The 20,260-nt window shown below is 36.9% G+C and overlaps 1 protein-coding gene and 1 long non-coding RNA gene across 7 annotated transcripts in view; both read left to right on the top strand.

Moving 5' to 3' along the window:
* LOC111597532 (solute carrier family 41 member 2) overlaps positions 1-19,430 on the top strand; it is a 31,977-nt gene extending 12,547 nt beyond the window's left edge. For 4 of the 6 annotated variants that reach the window (XM_023312326.2, XM_023312342.2, XM_023312350.2 and 1 more), the window contains 7 exons: positions 14,456-14,823; positions 17,076-17,400; positions 17,465-17,611; positions 17,677-17,824; positions 18,446-18,651; positions 18,739-18,887; positions 18,949-19,187. In XM_023312326.2, the coding sequence (XP_023168094.1) occupies positions 14,456-14,823; positions 17,076-17,400; positions 17,465-17,611; positions 17,677-17,824; positions 18,446-18,651; positions 18,739-18,887; positions 18,949-19,152 (1,547 nt within the window). In that variant the 3' untranslated portion in view covers positions 19,153-19,187. Of the gene's footprint in view, positions 1-11,464; positions 12,335-14,455; positions 14,824-17,075; positions 17,401-17,464; positions 17,612-17,676; positions 17,825-18,445; positions 18,652-18,738; positions 18,888-18,948; positions 19,188-19,409 lie in introns of those variants that run through there. The other 2 variants (XM_030223525.1, XM_023312316.2) reach the window with 2 other exon arrangements.
* Positions 1,343-11,225, top strand: LOC111597559. The gene is made up of 2 exons (XR_002751330.2): positions 1,343-1,496; positions 11,094-11,225. It is a non-coding gene; the product is annotated as an uncharacterized LOC111597559 (long non-coding RNA).
* Positions 19,431-20,260: the final 830 nt, after the last annotated feature.

Genomic DNA, 20,260 nt, shown 5'->3' with positions numbered 1-20,260 from the left:
ACTAACAAAATTTGAATTGCAGTTTGAACAGTTTTAATTGTATTCCAAATGCATGAATCGTGTCAAATCGGCATGTTCGTTAAAGCTGACGCAACGTCCTCACAGCAAACGGGCCTGAGCTGCCGCCCATCCTGACCAAAACCAATTTTAAAAAAAATTAAAAAAAGATAAATGCGCCCAAGAATTGGGGGCCTTACGAAATGGGGTCGTAAAACAAAATCTGAAAATCTATTTGTATTTATGCAGTTGTAAATAACGTGGCTTTGCCATAGTATAAGTATAACGGGCCTGGTGGCCGTAACTCTTTCGCATCAGCCATACGTTCCGTGCGCCGGCCCACTCAAGCTGACAATTAATAATGAGTAATGAGCCAACTAACTGTCAAAGTACTGATGTTTGTCACAGCCGAGAAGCCATGCTAAGCCAAGCCGAGACGAATTGCACCGCACCGAGGCGAGCCGAGCCGCGCCGAGCCCAGCCGAGTTGAGCTGAGTTGAACTAAGCCGAGCCGAGCCCAGCCCAGCCCAGCCGAGTCGTGCCCTGGCGAGCCGAGCAGCTGGCATAAAGCGTGCGTTCTAACGGTGTGTGTGCGTCGCTGCTGCTACCGCTGCCGCTGTCGCTGCCAACACTGGCAGCATTTTCATTCATTGATCTTAGACAGTTGAGTTTTTGCTTTTGTTTTTGTTTGGACTACTTTGCCCGGGTTTTGGCTTTGGCTTTGGCTTTGGCTATCGACAAATGAACTTGATTTCAATTGATAACAAAAGTAGCTCGCAACGATGATGACGAAGACGACTACGACGACGACGACGTTATCGCTGCTGAGAGCGCGTCGTAGCTGGCTTATCAACAGGCTCCGACGGCGTTGTTAACGCCTCTGGCTGGGAGGCTCGAAGTTTAGCCAGCTGGGTCGCGGAGCTGTCGAACGTTTAGTCGCTCGCTTGGCTTATTGATTCGGCCAGATCGCGGCGTTGTTCAGCAGCTAAGCGCACGCTCTGTTGCCGTCGTCGTCGTCGTTGTTGTCGCTGCCTCTGTTAGCGTCGCTGCGACGCTTAATGAAACGCTTTGACGCGTTATAATAACAAGTGTTTGCCGTCTTTGGACATTCAGTGTACAATATCCCGGCGTACGGTGCAGACGACGTCGCCAAAAAAGAAAAAAACAGAGTCCAATTAAATACTAAAAAAAAAAACAATTAAAAAAAAAACAGAACTTAAATAGCTACGGAAGCAGCGCGGCAGACCCTTTTGTTACGACTTTTTTGTTGTTTTTGTTTGTGCAAAAAAAAAAAAAAAAAAGTAAAAGAAAAGGAATAAAAATAAATAAATAGTTAAATAAATCAAGAAAGCTAAAAAAAAAAAATTTGAAACGCTTCAAAAGTTAACTAAAAATCCAATTGTCATAAATTACAAAAAAAAAAAAGCGTTTATTTTTAAATTTAGTGCCGAAAAATAATAACGTAAAAGTGTAAGCTAAGTGCCACTGTGAAGTTATAAGTAAGCCTTGCAAATATACTAAAAATGAAAAGAAAAAAATTAAAAAAAAGAAGAAAAATGCTACAGTTAAAGATAGCTGCAGGAATGAATTAGGCTGGCAGTAGAAAGGCAGGCGGAAATCAATTGAAAAACTATATCTTTGTATATATAGTATATGACTGATATAGGGGCTAATGTAAATATAATTGCTCCGTTTAACTGCAGCACCTGTGTTGGCAGCAAAAGAATGGGAATATTTTAAAATAGAACTGGAGACTAATTGTATTTATAACTAGAGAATCGTTTAATCTTGCCTTCTGATACCTGTCGAGTTTTGTATTTATTTTTTTTTTTGTGTTGCTCTGCCCGCTCCACTTACCTTCGATGTTCACCACATGACCTTAAGCAAACTGCAACTTGAACTTGTAAAAATTATAAGAAATAAGCAACAAATAAATACAATTCTTATAAATTCTATAAATAATAAATGTAAATTCGCATGCAATAAAATGGAAACAATAAGAAACGCAGCAGCGAAAAAAGCAATTAAATTATCTGCTGGCAAAACATTTAACATAATGCACTGCAAACAATTCGCTGTTGGTTAACAACAACTGAAAACAGTTATTAATTAATAAATTTTAAAAAAAAATTAAGTTTTTTTTTGTAATGGTTCGACGCGGTTTCGGAACCAAAGCCAAAGCCAAGCGAATCGAAAGGCAGACAAAAAAAATCAAGAAAAAAATTTAAAAAAAAAATATACACAACAAAAGCATTTAATTAATGCATAGTTAATATTAATTTGCCAAAGACAAAAAAAATAAAAAAATAGAAAAAAACATTGTTCAATACAATATACAAATAATAATAATTAATTTATGTTGCTGGCATTTCGTTTTCACGGCCAAATTGCATTCGTGTTTGTTAGCTGTTGCTTGTTGCTTGTCGTTTGTTGCCCTACAGACAATGCGTTGCCATAGTCACAATCAATTGGCCATTGTGAATGGCCTGCAAGGGTCACAATTTGCAATTGTTGAACTGAATTCAAATATAACTAAATATATCTCAATATTTTTTCGCACAGCTCGTGTCCTTGCTCTGCTTTACAGGGTATTTAGCTAGTCGACATGTGGCTCTTTGGCCTGCACAATTCGGTCATGGAATCAAAATTGTCATCAGTCTCGCTAAGTGAACTGTTTCAGCCCAACTAAAACAAAAACAATAAATCACAAAAGCAAAAGCAAAAATCAAAAGCAAAAAGACAAAATCTAACCTCAGCTGTTAGCTTTAGTGTGCAAACTTCTCATTATTTTATTTTTTCTTTGTTGAACTGATGCGTGCTGCTAATGAGGCTGTCCCCAGACTTCAACTGAGATTCTGTCTCATATTCAGGTCTCAGTTTTAGTCTTATATCGCTGTCACACAACTGAATCTATTTGGCAGTATTGCCTTTCTCTCTTCGTCTTTCTCTGCCCTTGTATGCCCCGAAGACCTTAACAATCTGGCTAACAGCCAGAAAGAGACGTGATCGTTTCCATAAAATTAATATATACCCCTGCTGAGTCAATACAGAAGTTGATCCAGAACTCTTTCATTGATGCTCACATATCTCGATCACGTTTGCTTGGTTAAGTTTTCCATCCTTGAGGTTCGCTACGATCTTTGATCTTGCTTCGCATCTGATTCAATTATATTTTCAATATTTTTTTGTTATATCCAACATTTTTCAAGAGAATGTTTTTGCTGAAATTTTCGGTTCGGTTTTTGATTTGTTCGGAGATCCGGCTTAAAATCGGCACAGCTAGCAATTTTCATACTTTCTATCTACATCAAGTAGATGCCAATGACTTGATCTTTAACAATGTTGAGATAATTTCTTGGCTTATATAGAAAGCTGGACTAGATATAGAATTATTACTCTGGATTTATTGAAAAAAGTGAGAGTTTCAGGTTTTTACATATGTATTAGATTAAACTTTATTGTTTTTTCCCAACTGGCTGATCATTAAAAAAAGATATTACTGTAAAGTTTTCGAAGTCGTAATATTTATGATAAATGTGACGAACCTTGATGGATTGATGACCCTTTACAATGTGTGCTTATATATAGATATATATATATATATATATATATATATATATATATATATATATATATATATATATATATATATATATATATATATATATATATATATATATATATATATATATATATATATATATATATATATATATATATGTGTGTGTATGTATTTTATATAGATATATATATGTGCATCGACTGTGCATACAGGCGTGAACTTTTTGTCTTATGACTGTTTTTTCTTCTCCTCTTTTAGTCAAGTTGAATGACATTTGCTACAGTTCCAGTTCGGTTTTATTTTTTAATCAAATTTCTGTGAATACAGATATGCACACATACATCTTTATGTATATATATATATATATATGTATATACGAGTATACATATGTATATTTGTATAGGCTTACGTATTTTGATGCATTTAACACTTTTCTCAGGCCGATGACGTCGTTAATGCCAAATACTTTAGAGCCAACAAAATTGTTGTTGGCTTATTGTATTTTATTTTTTTCGTAACCAAGTCGGCTTCCTCTTGTCGCTTCATTCATTAAAAAATAAAAATTTGTCATAAATTAATCAAACTGAATATATATAATGAAAATAAAAAATAAATAGCAATCAATGTCTCAGAATCTCCTACGGTTTCACCTGCGTCAGTCGTCATCCCACAAAGATTGACGTCTTTGCTAGCTGAAAAGGAGTATATTGGCTTTCTAAACAGTTCATAGATATATTACACATTTCTTTGATATGAACAATGGAGTATATGGGCAATCTATATAGATGACTTCTTTGTTATATGAAATGGAATATGTTGGCTATTTCAGCTGTGGTTAAATGAGTTCATTGTTATAACGAATGGAGCATATTGGCAGTATATAGACTTTCTGCATAGATTACTTCTTTGCTATATCAAACGGAGTTTATTGGCTTCTTATATAACAAAATTTCAGCTAACAAAATTCTGTGTTAACTTGGAGCAAGACAAAGCCAAACTCTGCCTGACTATTGCTCAACTCATTTAAATAAGCGACTGAGCCACGCCCACAGCCGCCTTTACAAATAGCAAAAATGATTTAAACTCTTGACAGCTTCACAGCCACAACAATATATAGACTTAGTTTTATAGTTGGCAAACAAAGTTTGAAAAATGAATTCCATTTCCATTGCTAATTACAACTGCAAACAGAGTATTAGTAAGTCGTTTGGACCCGGTTGCTACTCAGGCTTTTATGTTTTTTTGGCTGTCATATAGTAAGTAAATAGAAGCTAGCTGTCAAAAACTTGTTGTCAAATAAATTGCAATAAAGTTAAGTGAATATGAAATGAAATAACCAAACAGAATTGCCGAAAAAATGCTAATTTCAATAGAAATGCTTTTTGTGCGGCAGGCGTCAAATGTAATATAAGCATGAGATATATATATTTATATATATATTTATTATGTAAATATGTATATTTGCAATTAGCACATCGCCCATATCGGACTGCGAATCAATTATGAACTATTACGATCAGATTTAGTTGTGACTGCATTAAAAAGTTCGTTTACATCGAAAAAACAAAATCTGGAAATGCAAATTTCTGTATACAAATTGTCACTCTGTACGACTGGCCCACTGAGCGGGAGAGCGAGCGAGAGAGAGAGAGAGAGAGTGAGTGAGTGAGTGAGTGAGTGTCTGTGGAAGGGAGACAGTCGCACACGTGCTGGGGGCCTCTTCAATTTGCATATATGCAGGTCTGAATCAATGAACAAATTACGTAGCCGTCATGTTGGCCACACGTTTTTTAATAGCTAAGCTCATGAGCGACAGCGGCAAAGTTAATTACATGTAAATTATGTAGATAACGATTCGCCTACCTAACGGCTGTTCTATGTCACTTTTCAATTACTTCATTCGCATTATCAATTAATGAATTAATCGTTTCAAATGTCGAGCATCATTCATAAATATTCAGCATTAGCTGCAGATCGATTTGTATTAACAATTCGCAATTAGCAACACTTAGCTGGCTATGCAGCGTGAGAGCTCAAGATACTATTGTTGTTCTGTACTCATGACTCATTGGATTAGTTAACCATTCCTTTTATCACAGCATGTGAAATAGATCACTGAGCAAACTTATGCATATATATAGAGGCACTAATGAATTTTGAATTGTATTCCTTATGTTGTATACGGAAACGTTTCACTGGCTACGATTTAGTTACTTTTAAATATTCCTTTTTCTTTACTCGCTCGCTGGGGGAGAACGGGAGTTTAACTTGAATTCTCTTTAATTCTCTTTAGCTGAGTACCGAAACGTTTCACTGGCTTCACAGAGTACTTCGTTTTCTCTTTCTATCACTCTCTTTTTCTCTCTCTATACCTGTTTCTATCCATTCCTCTCTCGCTATCTTTCTCTTTCTTTTTATCTCTCTCCTTTTTTCGTTCTCTCTCGCTACTTCTCTTTTTCTGTTACTCTCGTTCCATCAACTTATTCCACCCTCTCTCAAGCCATCATAAGGGAAGCTTAGCTTACATTATATCATCCCTTATAAGAGTTAGAGTATCTGCTAGTTGGGCATTTACCATTTACAAATCCCTTTTGCATCGTTTATTTGTACAAAGTAAAGAACGTTAAAACCTGGTAGCTAAGCGCCTATACAATATAGGAATTTTTAAACATATATACATATATATATATTTATGTATGTATGCATATGTATGCATATATAGTGCGACTTTAGGTTGACGACAGTGCTGCAGCTTAATCACAATAAATGAAAATAAATAGAAATTAACAGACGGCGCATATTTAGCTCACGTTTTGCAAATTCATTTCAGGCACCGAGACTACGGTATTTTTTTAAGCGGATTGCTGATCGCACGGTCCGGGCCACGGGGCCATTAGACGGCAACGACGACGACGACAGATGCTACATATCATATCATAGCATGAAACTAACGAGGGTCGTCTTAAATGTTTGACTCAATAAGTGCGCTCTGATTTGTCAATTTCATTTGATTTTGAGCTGCAATTTCCTCATTTGATGCGAATCTCATTTCCTGCTTCATTTCGGAACAAAGAAGTGCGAGCGACTGAGCTGGCCAAAACTTGAGAATACTCTAAATAAGACAGCGATTTGTTATGACTTTCGAGTAGCTTTTGGACAGTCCATCAGTTGTGTTTATATGAAATCGATTTCCAATATAAAAAATTGCCATTGCTTCGGCTTGAATCATGTTGAAAACTAATTTCTGATCAAAGTATTGTAATTCCTTAATTATTGTAATTCAAGTAACTGCTGTGTCCACCCACGCCACAGCAGTTACTTGTGTATGCTAAAAAAAGTGGAAAAAAACAAAGAACCTATAAAATATTTTTGCAAATTGCTGAAATTTTGATTTTTTGTTCATTTCCATATGCTTTATCATTCAGATTGTCAGATCTGGTGGGGTTCCTATTAGCCATTTGCGAATATTTGCAAGTGTCGCTGTTGATGCCAGCTGAATTTTTTATTGGTAGTTAAAAGTTTTTGTAGCCTCTTTGATTGACGTGCCAGAACTGATAAAATGTGTTCATCTAATGTACCATTAGCCAGCGATACGAAGTGCAATTGATGATGATCAATCAATCATCACAGCACAATGAGTAGCTGCTTTTAAGAGATACTTATAAATGCAGCTTCTTTGAGTTCATAATGCCAAGCGACAGAGCTGGCTGAAAACGTGCTGAGCTAAAATCCAGTTGTGCTATTCCCAAACTGCTGACAGCAGTCAAACCCCAACTGCAGCATGTCTAGCGTCGACTGGGACTCAGTTGAGCTGAGGAACAGGCAAGATAGAAATTGTTACAGCTAACTAATGTGGATATATAGCTGCCAATAGTGTATGGACACAGGGAAACAGTTATACAATTTACGTACTAGTCATCGCCAGAGTTCCGCATTTAAAATCGAATCGGAACGAATTGAATTGAAATTATGTGCCAGTTCAATTGAGCAAGCGAACACAAAGAAGAAATCAATTTGACAATAAACTAAAACGACAACAAGAACAACAAAAGAATAATATAAACAAAAAAACAACTGCCGCGTTTTGTTTGATTTTACGGCTTAGTTTGTAGTTTTTACTGCAATTTAGCAGCTAGTCAGCTTTTCAAGTAATTAGGTTCGTCAGTCCGTCCGTCTCACCGTCTCTCCGGCGGCTTTGAACTTGACTGTGGCAGCGGCTGTGGCTGTGACAGTCACTGTGACTGTGACTCTGACTCTGACTGTGGCTGTGGCTGTGGCTGTGTTCATTAAGCTAAATTGCTCTCGTCTCAGTTGTCTTCAGAAATATTTCAACGTACAGCGGGTCGTATGCGCAATGCGAACTTTGCATAACAATTATTGCTGAAATCAACATAATCCTATTACCTTATTGTCAGCCTTAACGGCTATAAAAAATACTGCCATCGACTACTTTGTCCCCTCGTAGTCAGGTGCTTGATAAGAAAGTCAATCGATTTCAACATTAAACCAAATGATAAACGCATTCAAAAGTCACAAATTGAAATATTATCGCTTTCGAGTGCCAAAAACATTACACACACATACATATATATATAAATATATATATATATATATATATATTTATATATATGTCTACACCTACACCAAATTTTGGATTCGATTTCGGATTAGATTAGTTTGTTTTTCTATTTTTCTTTGTAGCTTTGTTTCCTTTGTGTGAATCATGCAGCATCCAAGGGTATATTTGCTTATCGCTTAGTTAATCGATAAGAGGGCAGATTGACAAATATAGCCGCACATACACTTGCGCAGTTTCTAGATAAAGCAACTCATAATAGTTGATTTTTGCTTACTCAAAAGTAATTCCTTCTTTAGTTACGCTTCAGGCATTGTTATCGTTATCGATAAATTCGTAAAGTCGGCTAACACATATTCTAAATGCAGGTGCTTGTCTTTCAATTTAAGTCGACTTCTATATGTATACAGATACAGCGCTATTGTTTATCGATAAATTAGTTATCGAAAACTCAAATTCTTGCTAAACATATAACTAAATCTTTCAGTTGAGTCCTTATAAAGTATTTATTAATAGTTTCTGTTAGCCGATCGATAATTTCTTAGAGATGAAATCGATACTGAAAATTACTTTTAGATATCTGAATATTTTGTTGTGATCTCTATGCAGTCGATGTTCTACTTCTGTTTGCCTTTCAGTGTCTCTATTTGATTTCTTTTAGTGTTATCGTCTATCGATACTTCCTAATTGTTGACGTACGCTATATGCGAGGAAATGTGCTATATAATTTGAAGTGCATCACTGCTGTAAATAATCTCAATGCCACGTGCTGACACTTTCCAGTGAATTTGGCCCATAGTATTTTGCCATTTGGTATTTGTCATAAGCCAAGCAATTCCAAATGAGCTTTACACTGATTAGATTATGCTACTTTTCGGAAATTGTATCTGAAATTGTTTTTTTTTCTTTTTTATTATTTATTTACACATGCTGACACACGCATACATTGAACTGCTTTTGAATGTGTTTGATTGCGATCTGTAGAGCTCTAAGTAGCTATCATTAATTTTCCATATACTTTAATTGAGGTGCATAAAATATAATGAATATTATCTACAATCTAGACAAGTGATATAAAATCTAGACAGCTGTCATATGTTTCTAACAGAAATGAGTTGACAACAAATTGGCTAAACTTTTTTCAATTTTCAAATTCGAAAGTTAAATGTGTTTTTTATTTATTTTGTTTTTAGAAATTTTCGTTAGACTATATAAAAATACTAATCATTTCCGGTAAAAATCCATTCAGAAAATGGCTTATTGGCGAGAGCGAAAAGCTATCGGCAATGGATGATAGCTTCATGACAAATAAACATATTCAAGAAATTATAAAAAGATTTTTTTTTAACAGTATTTCTTTAAAAATAATTTTTACAGCACATCAAAGCTAGCCGAAAAAAACCTAAGTTTAAAGTAACTTGGAAATCTGAATATATTAGAGCTTTACTTCAGATTTAGTTTTAGCAAATCTGATGCTTGGCCATAAAATTTCATTACAATTTTTATAAAGGCCTTTGATTATCAGAATTTGATAATTTTAGCCTTATCAATTGTTGCTGCCAATTCTAATATATATAATGTTTTTAAATATATATATACGGGCTTGATTGGATTTACGACAAGCTTTCCTCACGTGACCATGTTACGGTTTGACTTTTGTGCATCTTTTCGCTGGGCGTCGTTGTCGCTGCAACAACAACAAAAACAATCGCTTCGAAATCTAATCAAATAACCTGTCAAATGTCCATAAACTTGAAAAGCCTCAAATGATCAAAGCCTGCCCAATAGACGCCAGTGCGATTGGCTTGGATTATTTGGCATCGCTTGGCAACCACTTGTTGCTTGAGTTGTTTGGCGGCTGTTGCTGCTGTTGCTGCAGCAGCTGCATGTTTTTCACTTTAACATACATTCGGATGACCCAAACTGGTTGCTTTTCTGTCCGCTGCTTAAATGTTTTCATTAATGCAAATGCAAAATGTGTGGGCCGCCAAACACGCTTCGAATGGAAACAGGTCCCTAACTTCCCAGCAGTCAGCAAAAAATATTTGAAAAATACAAAAACACCAAAAATATATATATATAAATATTCAAATACCTATATCAAAAGAAACAAATGAGTCGTTGACTGACCATAGCAACAGAAACAAAAACAAAACCGACTAACAAATTAATGATAAGTTTTCATACCCGCTCAGTGGTTTGAGACGAGCATATTGGTTTGGTTTGCAGTGCCAAGCTAGTGTGTGCAACTGGAATTTGATACTCGAATCGAAAATTATTTAAATTTTCGATACATATAAACTCAACTCCGTATCATCAACACCGTATTTTGCTGCCAAACTTCTCTACAGTTCGAACTAATCATATATATATATATATTCCTTATATATCTGGCTTGGCATGACTATAAAATGTTCAGCTATTTATAATTTTTTATATTTTAAGCTCTATTTTAAGTCTTGAAATGCATATGACATGTTCAGGATTAGACAGGCGTCTCTATAAACCTGATCCCAGTGGGTGAACGAGTATTATGCAGTCGGTTGCATTCGTCGGCAAGGTTCTTGCTCACTTTTCGAAAAGTCTGTGTATGAAATATTTGCTGCTAATTAACGAAGCCCTGCACAAGGCTGCGTCCAGCCGGCTTTAACTAGCTGCATCAACATGAACAGTGTTGCAGGTGTGGCTTGAACACGGAAATTGTTGTTGCTCGTGCGGAAGTGCAACACGTTGGGGCAGCACAAAAGTCTTAAAGTAAAAGTATTGCCGTCAACTGATTTCATTTACAGCCTTAAGTTTAGTTTCGTGACTTGATTTCCGGCAGTGTGGCATTTTTGTTTCTTGAGTTGTTATTGTTTTTCTTTTCATTTTATTGTTTTTTAAATATTCTACAAATAACATACTACAACCATAGAACACAGCAATATATATGTGAACGTTATATATTGTTGCTTGCAGCCATATCAACGGTCCGGTGACTAAAGCTCTGTCCTGTCTCCGCCCAACAAAGATATAGTACCCGCCACGCCTACACCCACACACCCGCCTCGAAGAACTGGACGCACAACAACGAACTGGACGCAGCACACACACAGGACGCAATACACAACACACACACACAACACACATACACAACACACACACAAACACACACTCAGACACACACAATGTAAACCAAATGGCTTTGGTTTTTTTCAATAAAATTTTTTATTCAATTTATATTTCTTAAAAATTTTCCAAAAAAAAATACATATATAAAAATATATATATCAAATAGACTCGCAATTCATTTATAATTTATTAATTTATTTATTTCATGTATATGTATATTGTATATATCGATATATGTGTGAGGGAAAGTCAATAAAATTGTTGTGATATTTCGATTTTGTTTAGTGATAGTTCCAATCGAGAACCTTTAAGGCAGAAGACAAAACTTTTGCACAATGCCAGCCACAAGACATTGAAGCCGCTTAAGTTAAAATAAATAAATAAATAAATAGCAGAAACAAAGCAAATCCTTAATAGTTACATAACGGCCTATATAGTTTGGTTTTAGTTTCAATTGTAGTTAAACTTAATGTATTTCCATAGCGCAACTACTGCAAATACTCACAGCAACAATAAGAATAATTTAGCGCACGCTTAAAGCCCAAGCAACACACACACACACGCACACACAGACAGACACACCAATGCAAAGATGTCGCAACCTAACGAACATCAGACAACACACGCGCAACACAATCAAAACACAACACCAACAACAACAGGCAACACAGACTCTAGCACAGACAGCAACCACACAGCAGCCCATAGCCCGGCAACACCTGTGCCCAATGAGCTGAAGCAGAGGCAGAAACCTGTGCTCTCGCCGTTGAATGTGCGGCGGCTTTCCACATATGCAGCGCACAATGATGCCGCTGAGTTTGGCGACGATGAGGGCGTGGCGCCGGCGCCAGCGCCGCCTTTATCCACAACCATCAATATCAATGCAATTAGCAACAACAACAACAACAACAACACCAACAATAACAACAACTACAATAACAACAACAACAACACATCATCAACAACGTCTTCATCATATGCCACGCCCCCAATATACCAGCAACAGTTGTCAACAATGACAACGACAACGCCGCTCGATTCGGCCATCGACGATAAATATAAATTATTTGCCATCTACAATGGAAACGGTGAGTGAAGACGCAAGCAGAAGAAGAAGATTCGCAGCAGCAGCAGCAGCAGCCGCTGCCGCAGCAACTCTCATTGTACATAGTCTCGTAAAGATCTATCCACTATGCCCGCGTAGGATAACGCACGCATTAGCGATAACGATAACGATAACGATTACGGTCACGATTATGCTGCTGCCTCCAAAGTGTGCTGCTCTACTCGATAAACTACTATTTGTGCCCGTTTCTACTACTTCTACTCCCGACTTTTCGTAGTTTCCTTTGATCTCTTTTATTTATTCGTATTTCTTAGCTCTCTCTCTGCCTCCCTTTTGCTATTTCCTATATCCCTGTCTTATTCTTGCTTACCTTTTATTATCGTAATTGCATAGTTATTATGATTATGATTATTATTACAACTTTTCAGAGTATTAAGTATTGATTTGATTCATTGTCCGATTGTCCATTATGTATATATATGTCTTATATAGGTTATATATGGGATAAAGCTTGAATATATTGTATTATATCAATATTACGATTGACATATTTTTATTAATTTAAATGCTTTTTTGAACATGTGCGCTTCAGACTTGAGAGGGAAACCTTAGTCGTTCACAAAAATAGTAGCGGCTACCTTTAGCTATTAGCTAGTGCCGCACTACTATTTTTCTGAACACAGCTGTTTATCTCGGGATAAAGCACATATGATATCACATATAACATACATAGTGTATATAAATAAATAAAATAGATATCTATATATATTTCGGTTATTAGATTTCGGCTTAAAAGACAAATAAGACGAAAAGTTAGTTTAGATTCCTGAGAACTTAGTTATATTCTTTTTGTTTTATAAACTGAATTTGTTGACTTTAAGTTGAATGAAATGAATCTGGCTCAAATTTCTTTTTTAATATATTTTTAGAAAAGTAATTAAAAAACAATAGAAACCAAACACAAATAATAAATAAATGAAAAGAAGATAGAAATAAAAAAAAAATAAACAACAAAAATAATTTAAAAAAAATATAAAAGCAAAATAAAAATAAAATAAGTGTAAAAATTGTTTTTTGATAGATTTTTATTTTTTTTTATTTTGATGATTTATAGTTACTAAATATGATTAGATTCATGGAAAGTTTTCATACTCAACGCTCTTCAAATTGTATGGGGCTAAGACTGGGGCTCCCATTCGACGTGGTATATGTGAGTGGTAGCTTAATATGTGTTAGATGCTAGTATTAGAAACGAAGAGTTCAGAAGTTCTATGCTGATATAGATCTAGTCTATAGGGTCATTTGAACTGAGACTTAGCTGAGGTATACTCTGTAAGGTTATGCAAAGCCTCGGTCATATCGACGCTATATTAATTCCTTTTATAAACTTATATGCCTAATATTCAGCTGTAATTTTTAAATTATGCTCAAACTGATTTGAAAGCATAGGAAATACACACACACACAGAGTGTTACACTAACTAACATTGTATGATAACGCGATAAAGAGCAACAAATTCAAATTCAAATTCAAATTCATGTCAGACTCTTTTTATTTTTATTATATTTATTCTTATTTTATAAGCGCACAATCGCAGATCGTATGCATGTTTATAATGAATGATAAACCACATAAAAATCTTTATTAATTATTGCATGCTATTTGTTGCTGTCGTTGTTGTTGTTGCTGCCGTTGTTTGTTTGTTTGTTTTGTTGTCTGCGCCTTTTATGGACGAACGATTTGTAATTTATTAGCACAAACACAAAAAAAATATATATATAAAAAACCAGCAACAATAATTGTTCTAAACCCGTTTGGGCCAGCAGACGAAAAAGTTAACAACAACAACAACAATGACAACTGCTACAAACACCATTTTTTGTATATATAGAGTAAGGGTAGAGAATAGTGCTGAGACTACACAAATCTTTTATTGTAATGGTAATTAATGGTCTTGCTAATTGCACAACGCTCTTGACTATAGTTGCATGCCACCCACACACAGACACGCCCACCCACACACCCACACACGCACACACACAGAGAAATTGTAGCTTTAGTTTTGCCCTTACTAACTGCATCTCTTTCTCTCCCTATCTCTGTTTCTTTCCACTTGTCAATTGTCATCCACGCACTGCACAGACCCCGACAATGAGAAGTTGTCCGGCCTTCCACATTCAACAACTGGTTCACTAAGCTCAATCATCACGACGTCCATAGCATCTTCCGAACCGGATCCAGGTGCGGCGGGCGGCGGCAGCGGTGGAGGCGGAGCTGGCGGCGGTGGTGGTGGTGGCGGCGGCGGTGGCGGCGGCATCGGTTCTGGTGCCCTGGCAGCTGACGCATCCAGCATTGCGGGCATCAATGGCAGCTCCGAGGAGAAGTTGGCACTCAATCGACCTGGCATCAAGCAAGAGAAGTGGACCACCATATTGCTGCAGGTCTCCATACCGTTCTTTCTGGCAGGCATCGGCACCATCGGAGCGGGCATTGTACTGGGACGCGTCGAGGTAACTATAAATTTTGATTGATCCATTAAATTGACACTTTAGCCAAATTGCGGCACGGAGTGTTACGGTCGCTCCAAATGCGATTTCGACTTCTTTTTTTTTTCGGTTCGTTGATTGGTTAATGCGCGGGCAGCCACATAAAGCTCTCGCCTGTCCCTTTCTCAAACTGTCTGTCTCTGTCGCTGCCGCTGCCTAGCTGTGAGTTTGATAAATCTCATAAATTGCCCCATTGGCATTGCGCAAGTGGCAAGATGTCGTTAGATAAAAGAGGTGCGCACAATTAAAATGACACGCAAATTAAATTGTAAAATCTAATGACAGACTGTTCTCTCAGTCACTCCGTCCGTCCGCCTGTGCGTCTCTCCGTCGCTCGACTCATTAAAATTACAGATAACAAAGCTAAGCCAAGCCAAGCATCGAAATGGGCTGTTATTTTTATGTTCGCTTACCCACGCTGAGAAAAGTTGTCAAATAGCACACGAAAGCAGCTGTTCTAAGTGAACAACAATTCCATTTGCCGTAATTGCCAACTAAATGTATTCTTTCAAAATAACAATTTAACATTTAGTTGCCTTAAAACGCTTTCGCTGCTTTAAATGTTGTCTCATTGCCTCTGCCTCTTCCTTTTTGTTTGATCGAACAACTTTATTTATAGCCCACGCGAAAGCTGTGTGCATAGAACAAACGATTGTTGATTGAAGTACGAATCGAAGATGATTAAGTCTATTTATTTTGGTTTTCTATATGATCGATTATGTCCGATCTCCTCCATCTCCGTATAGATCTATCAATATGAGAAAGTTCAATGAATTTATAGAGGAAATTTGTTAACAATCAGATCTATCATGCTAAGTGGCTATGGTGGGTAGAGACTAGAGATATTGGGTTGGGTATTTCTACTACTATTTTTAAGAACTATTATTGCCACAGTTTTAAACAAAGAGATCTACAAATTCAGGTGCTAAGATCTGCCTATAAGATCGATCTATCGATGCTGCTGCTTATATCCGATCTACTCCGTTTGTATATTATATTATATATCCATATACATCTATCTATATGACAAATTGGAGTATATAGGTTTTGTGCTAGACACTTGAAATGTGGAATTTATAGTCGTTGCTATCCTCTTCTGATAAAATGCTAAGATCTTTTCCTTCAGAGGCGTGATAAATCAGGAAATCCAGCACTTGAAATTTGGAATGATTACTCATGTAGACAATTCATGATTAGTAATATATAGTACATATATCAACGCTCATTGTGGGCGTGGTTAATCGAAAGAAATCGTAGCTTCCAAAGTTTTACAACTTTAATTGGTTTATTCCAACAACTATATGTTCTATATATAACAGCTACCTTAGAATTTTGGGATATGCCCTCTTTTTACGTCGTAAATTCATTCACTTGATAACAGAATATATATATTATTTGTATACCCTATACAAGCGAGCTCTATATGAGACGTGGAGAACTCGGACTATAACGATTTTTGATATGCTGATTTTTAGCATTGCAGTCAGCAGGAGGCATGATTGACAATATAAAGTATATATATTCTTGATCAGCATTAAGAGTCCTATAAAGCTTAGTCCTTTTAGCGCAGAAAAATTAAATAAAAATTAGAAATATTGTTGCCTCGAAAAATCTCTTAAAATCTACAAATTAGGCTTAAGGATTCCCTAACTAGCTGTTCACTTTCTCTCTAGCAGAAAAGTCAGAGCATTTGTGAGTCGAGCAGTGCCGACTGGTGCCATTATCTTGACATCCAAGCGAGTGCTCATAGCTCAAATCCTACGTCATCATATATAAATACATGCGCCTTTCGATTTAAGTTAGCAATGAATAGCTGTTAAGAGCCAAAAGTTTTGGGCAGGCAAATAAATATTTATTGGGCTGCTAATTAGTCTGAAAATTCTGGTAATAATTTAACGCTGCTCCAGTTACGGGCAGCAGCTGCCTGTTATAGCCAAATCGAAACCAAAATGATAAAAGACGAACCATCGAACCACAGTTAGGAAATCAAAACCAAAACCAAAACCAAAACCAAGACCAAAACCGAAATCAAATCAATTAATAAACAATATAATATATAGCCTAGCCTTGTTCGATTCGACAATGACGTCACTAATACACGCAGATTTCAATCGCAATTTATGAACAGCCATAAATCTCTCCCAATACTACATATCTATTTATTTGTATATATAGCAATAATAACTAATTTTTATGATTGCGCTTTGTGATCGCAGAAATGGTATGTCTTCAAGAACGTCAGTGAGCTGTTTATTTTGGTGCCGGCGCTGCTAGGGCTGAAGGGTAATCTGGACATGTGCCTCGCCTCGCGTCTCTCCACGCAGGTGAATCTGGGCAATATGACGGCCCGTTCGAATGTGGTGCGCATGATTGTGGGGAATATAGCGCTCGTGCAGGTCCAGGCAACTGTCGCCTCCTTTCTGGTGGCCATGTTCGCGACGAGTGTGGGCGCGGCAATGACAGGCAATTTCTACTTTGAGAATGTGATGCTCTTGACCGCATCGGCCATGTTTACGGCCACCTCATCGTGCTTTGTGCTGGGTAAGTGTTAACTAACTAGCAGATCTATAGACTATAGACTATATATACTATATATACTTTTCAGATTTTGTGCTAGTCGCTGTGATCCTCTTCTCGCAAAAGTATCGCCTGAATCCGGATAATTTGGCTACGCCGCTGGCTGCTTCCATTGGTGATGTCGTCTCCATCAGTTTGCTGTCTTTCATTGCCTCGCTGCTCTACGAGAACATAAGTAAGTGTTCCGTTCACCTTTTTCTTTCCACTCCCCTCTAATGACCCGCATTCACGTCTTTGCAGAGACCCATCTCTGGATCACTTTCATTGTGGTTACCTGCTATCTGGTGCTGCTGCCCATGTGGGTTGTCATTGTGCTGAAGAACGAGTATACGCGGCCGGTGTTGAAAAGCGGCTGGGTTCCAGTGCTCTCAGCGCTCTGCATCAGCGGGTAAGATCCAACTTACAACTCAAAGCTCCCAATCTCTTCAAGCAGCTGGCGCCTGAATTGGAACGTGACAAGCACAAATTGTGCTTCTATTGCAAGAGTTAAATTTTTTATGTTTCGGTTTTTTTTTTTTTAATTTTGCCATTTCATGTTCATGTTAAGTGTGCTAAATTTGGCAACGTTTTTTGATTGATCGATTTTTTGGTTTTATTATTATTTGCTTCTATTATTTATTTAAGGCGGCGAGGCACAAACAACAATTGGACAGCTTAGCCGCTGCTAGTTGCCATTGTTGTTGGTCGTCCTTGACTCGCACTGTGAGGGTCAATGCGGCACAGTTATTGGCATGACTTAATATATTTATAGACTGCATGGATATTAATATAGCTGTTGGCATTAATATCCATTTAATTAGGTTTAATAGGTTTAATGCCTTTTGTGCCACTTGAGGCTAAGTCTAATCGGCTTTGTGCATGGCAGGGAAGTCAAGTAGCAAATATTTGTTAGATAGATATAGATAAATATGTGTAAATACCATGTCTAACATCATTTATCAAGATTAGCCTTTAAATACCTTTATACAATATGTGTTTACAAATGGCTTTTGTCTCTATTCCTATGCAGGCTCGGCGGTCTCGTGCTGGATGCCGCAGTGGAGGTCTTCAATGGTTTTGTGGTCTTTCAGCCAATCATTAATGGCATCGGCGGCAACCTGGTGTCCGTGCAGGCAAGCAAAATATCAACGATGCTGCACCAGAGCTCAATTATTGGCATAATACCACCGCACACGAAGATTGTCGAGTGGCCATGGCGAGCACTGTTCAAGGGCGGTAAGTTAGAGCGGTGCAACAACTGCATTAATAATAATTTGTTTATTGATTTTGATGCTAAACTTTCTTCTCATTTATTTGATGCAGTGCCTTATGCGAAGACGGCTCGCATTCTCATTGCCATGTCCATACCTGGCAACATACTGTTCATCTTTGCGGCCGATTATATAAACATGAGCACAACTACTGTAACGTGGGTGTTTATGCTCTCCTATCTAATTGCCAGTTTGCTACAGGTAAGCTAGAAGTTGATCTACTCTGCAAGAGTTCAATTAACACATTCATCGACATTCATAGGTAATGTTGCTGTTGTACATTGCGCACATCATTGTGCATGCCATGTGGAAGTGGAAAATCGATCCGGATAACTCGGCCATACCATATCTGACGGCGCTGGGCGATCTGTTGGGTAGCAGTTTGCTGGCTGTGGCTTGGCTCTTTACGATGTCTGTGAACAAACAATACGGCTCCAATTTGGACACACTAAATGCGCCCAACTAGCGACAGACACAACCACACACACATACACACACAAACGAAAAAAGCCTACATACATAATTTAGCTGTGGGGGTCGCAACATCGTTTTCGATTAGCTCGCCCAGTTTCTTAGTTAGCACACAATAGGATAATGCAAATTGAGAAAGATATGAAATTGCAGCAACATAATACAAAGAACTGTAATGTACCTAAATTTTAACATAGAAACTGAAACCGTATATATGTACATGTATGCATACACTAAGATTGACACCAAATCCACACACACACACACACAAAACAAAAGCAAAACGAAAACAGCACTCATTGAAAAAAAGGATAGAAAAAAGCAAAACTAATAGACAAAAGACCCATGCAAATATTTTAAAAAGATATTTCGAATGTTTAAACTGTGGATGAACTCCTTCATCGTTTTTTTTTTGTTTTTGTAGCTTTCACATGGCTTTTGCTTGTGTTCCTTTGCTCTACCAAGATATTATGTACCGAGTATATTGTAAATTTTGAAGATGTGCCCAGTGCTTGGCTTGGTTGGGCATTGGGCACGGATGCTGCGTAATATTTTTTAAGGCTTTTAGGACAATATTATACATATACAAATAAGCTTCTCCCGAACACCACGAGTGTTGTAGCTAAAGTGCATACAATGTGTAAAACTTCAAACCAAACAATATAGAATAGAAATTTCAAATTTGTTGTTTGTGTTCGGATGGTGCGCAAGATTCTTTAAGCAGCTAAAAACTATATTTAAACAAAATGTACACTAAATTAGTCGTAAAATATGGCCTACTTAATTTTTATATATTACAATTTATAGTATTATCGCAGATTTGATTTTGCAAATCTGGCTTTATTGTTTTAAATATGATTTTTTTTGCCCCCGCCCCCTAATATAAGCAACAATTTTTTTGCTAGGCGCACCTCTTCATAGCAACAATAAACCATATTTATTATTGCCCCTGTTGAGAAAAGTAAATGTAAAATTTTTTTTTATGTAAAATATAATTTAAGTTGAGCATATTTGTGTATTTGTATGCATTCAAGAATGTAAAATTATAATGTATCTAATTATTATATTGTTTGTGCGTTATATGAAGCGAACAGGGAAAGAGA

Source organism: Drosophila hydei, unplaced genomic scaffold (genome assembly GCF_003285905.1).
Source record: "Drosophila hydei strain 15085-1641.00,03,60 unplaced genomic scaffold, DhydRS2 tig00000232-arrow-arrow-pilon, whole genome shotgun sequence".
Classification (NCBI taxonomy): Eukaryota; Metazoa; Arthropoda; class Insecta; order Diptera; family Drosophilidae; genus Drosophila; species Drosophila hydei.
The sequence above is the reverse complement of the archived record's forward strand: the minus strand, read 5'-3'. Positions and strand labels throughout refer to the sequence as shown.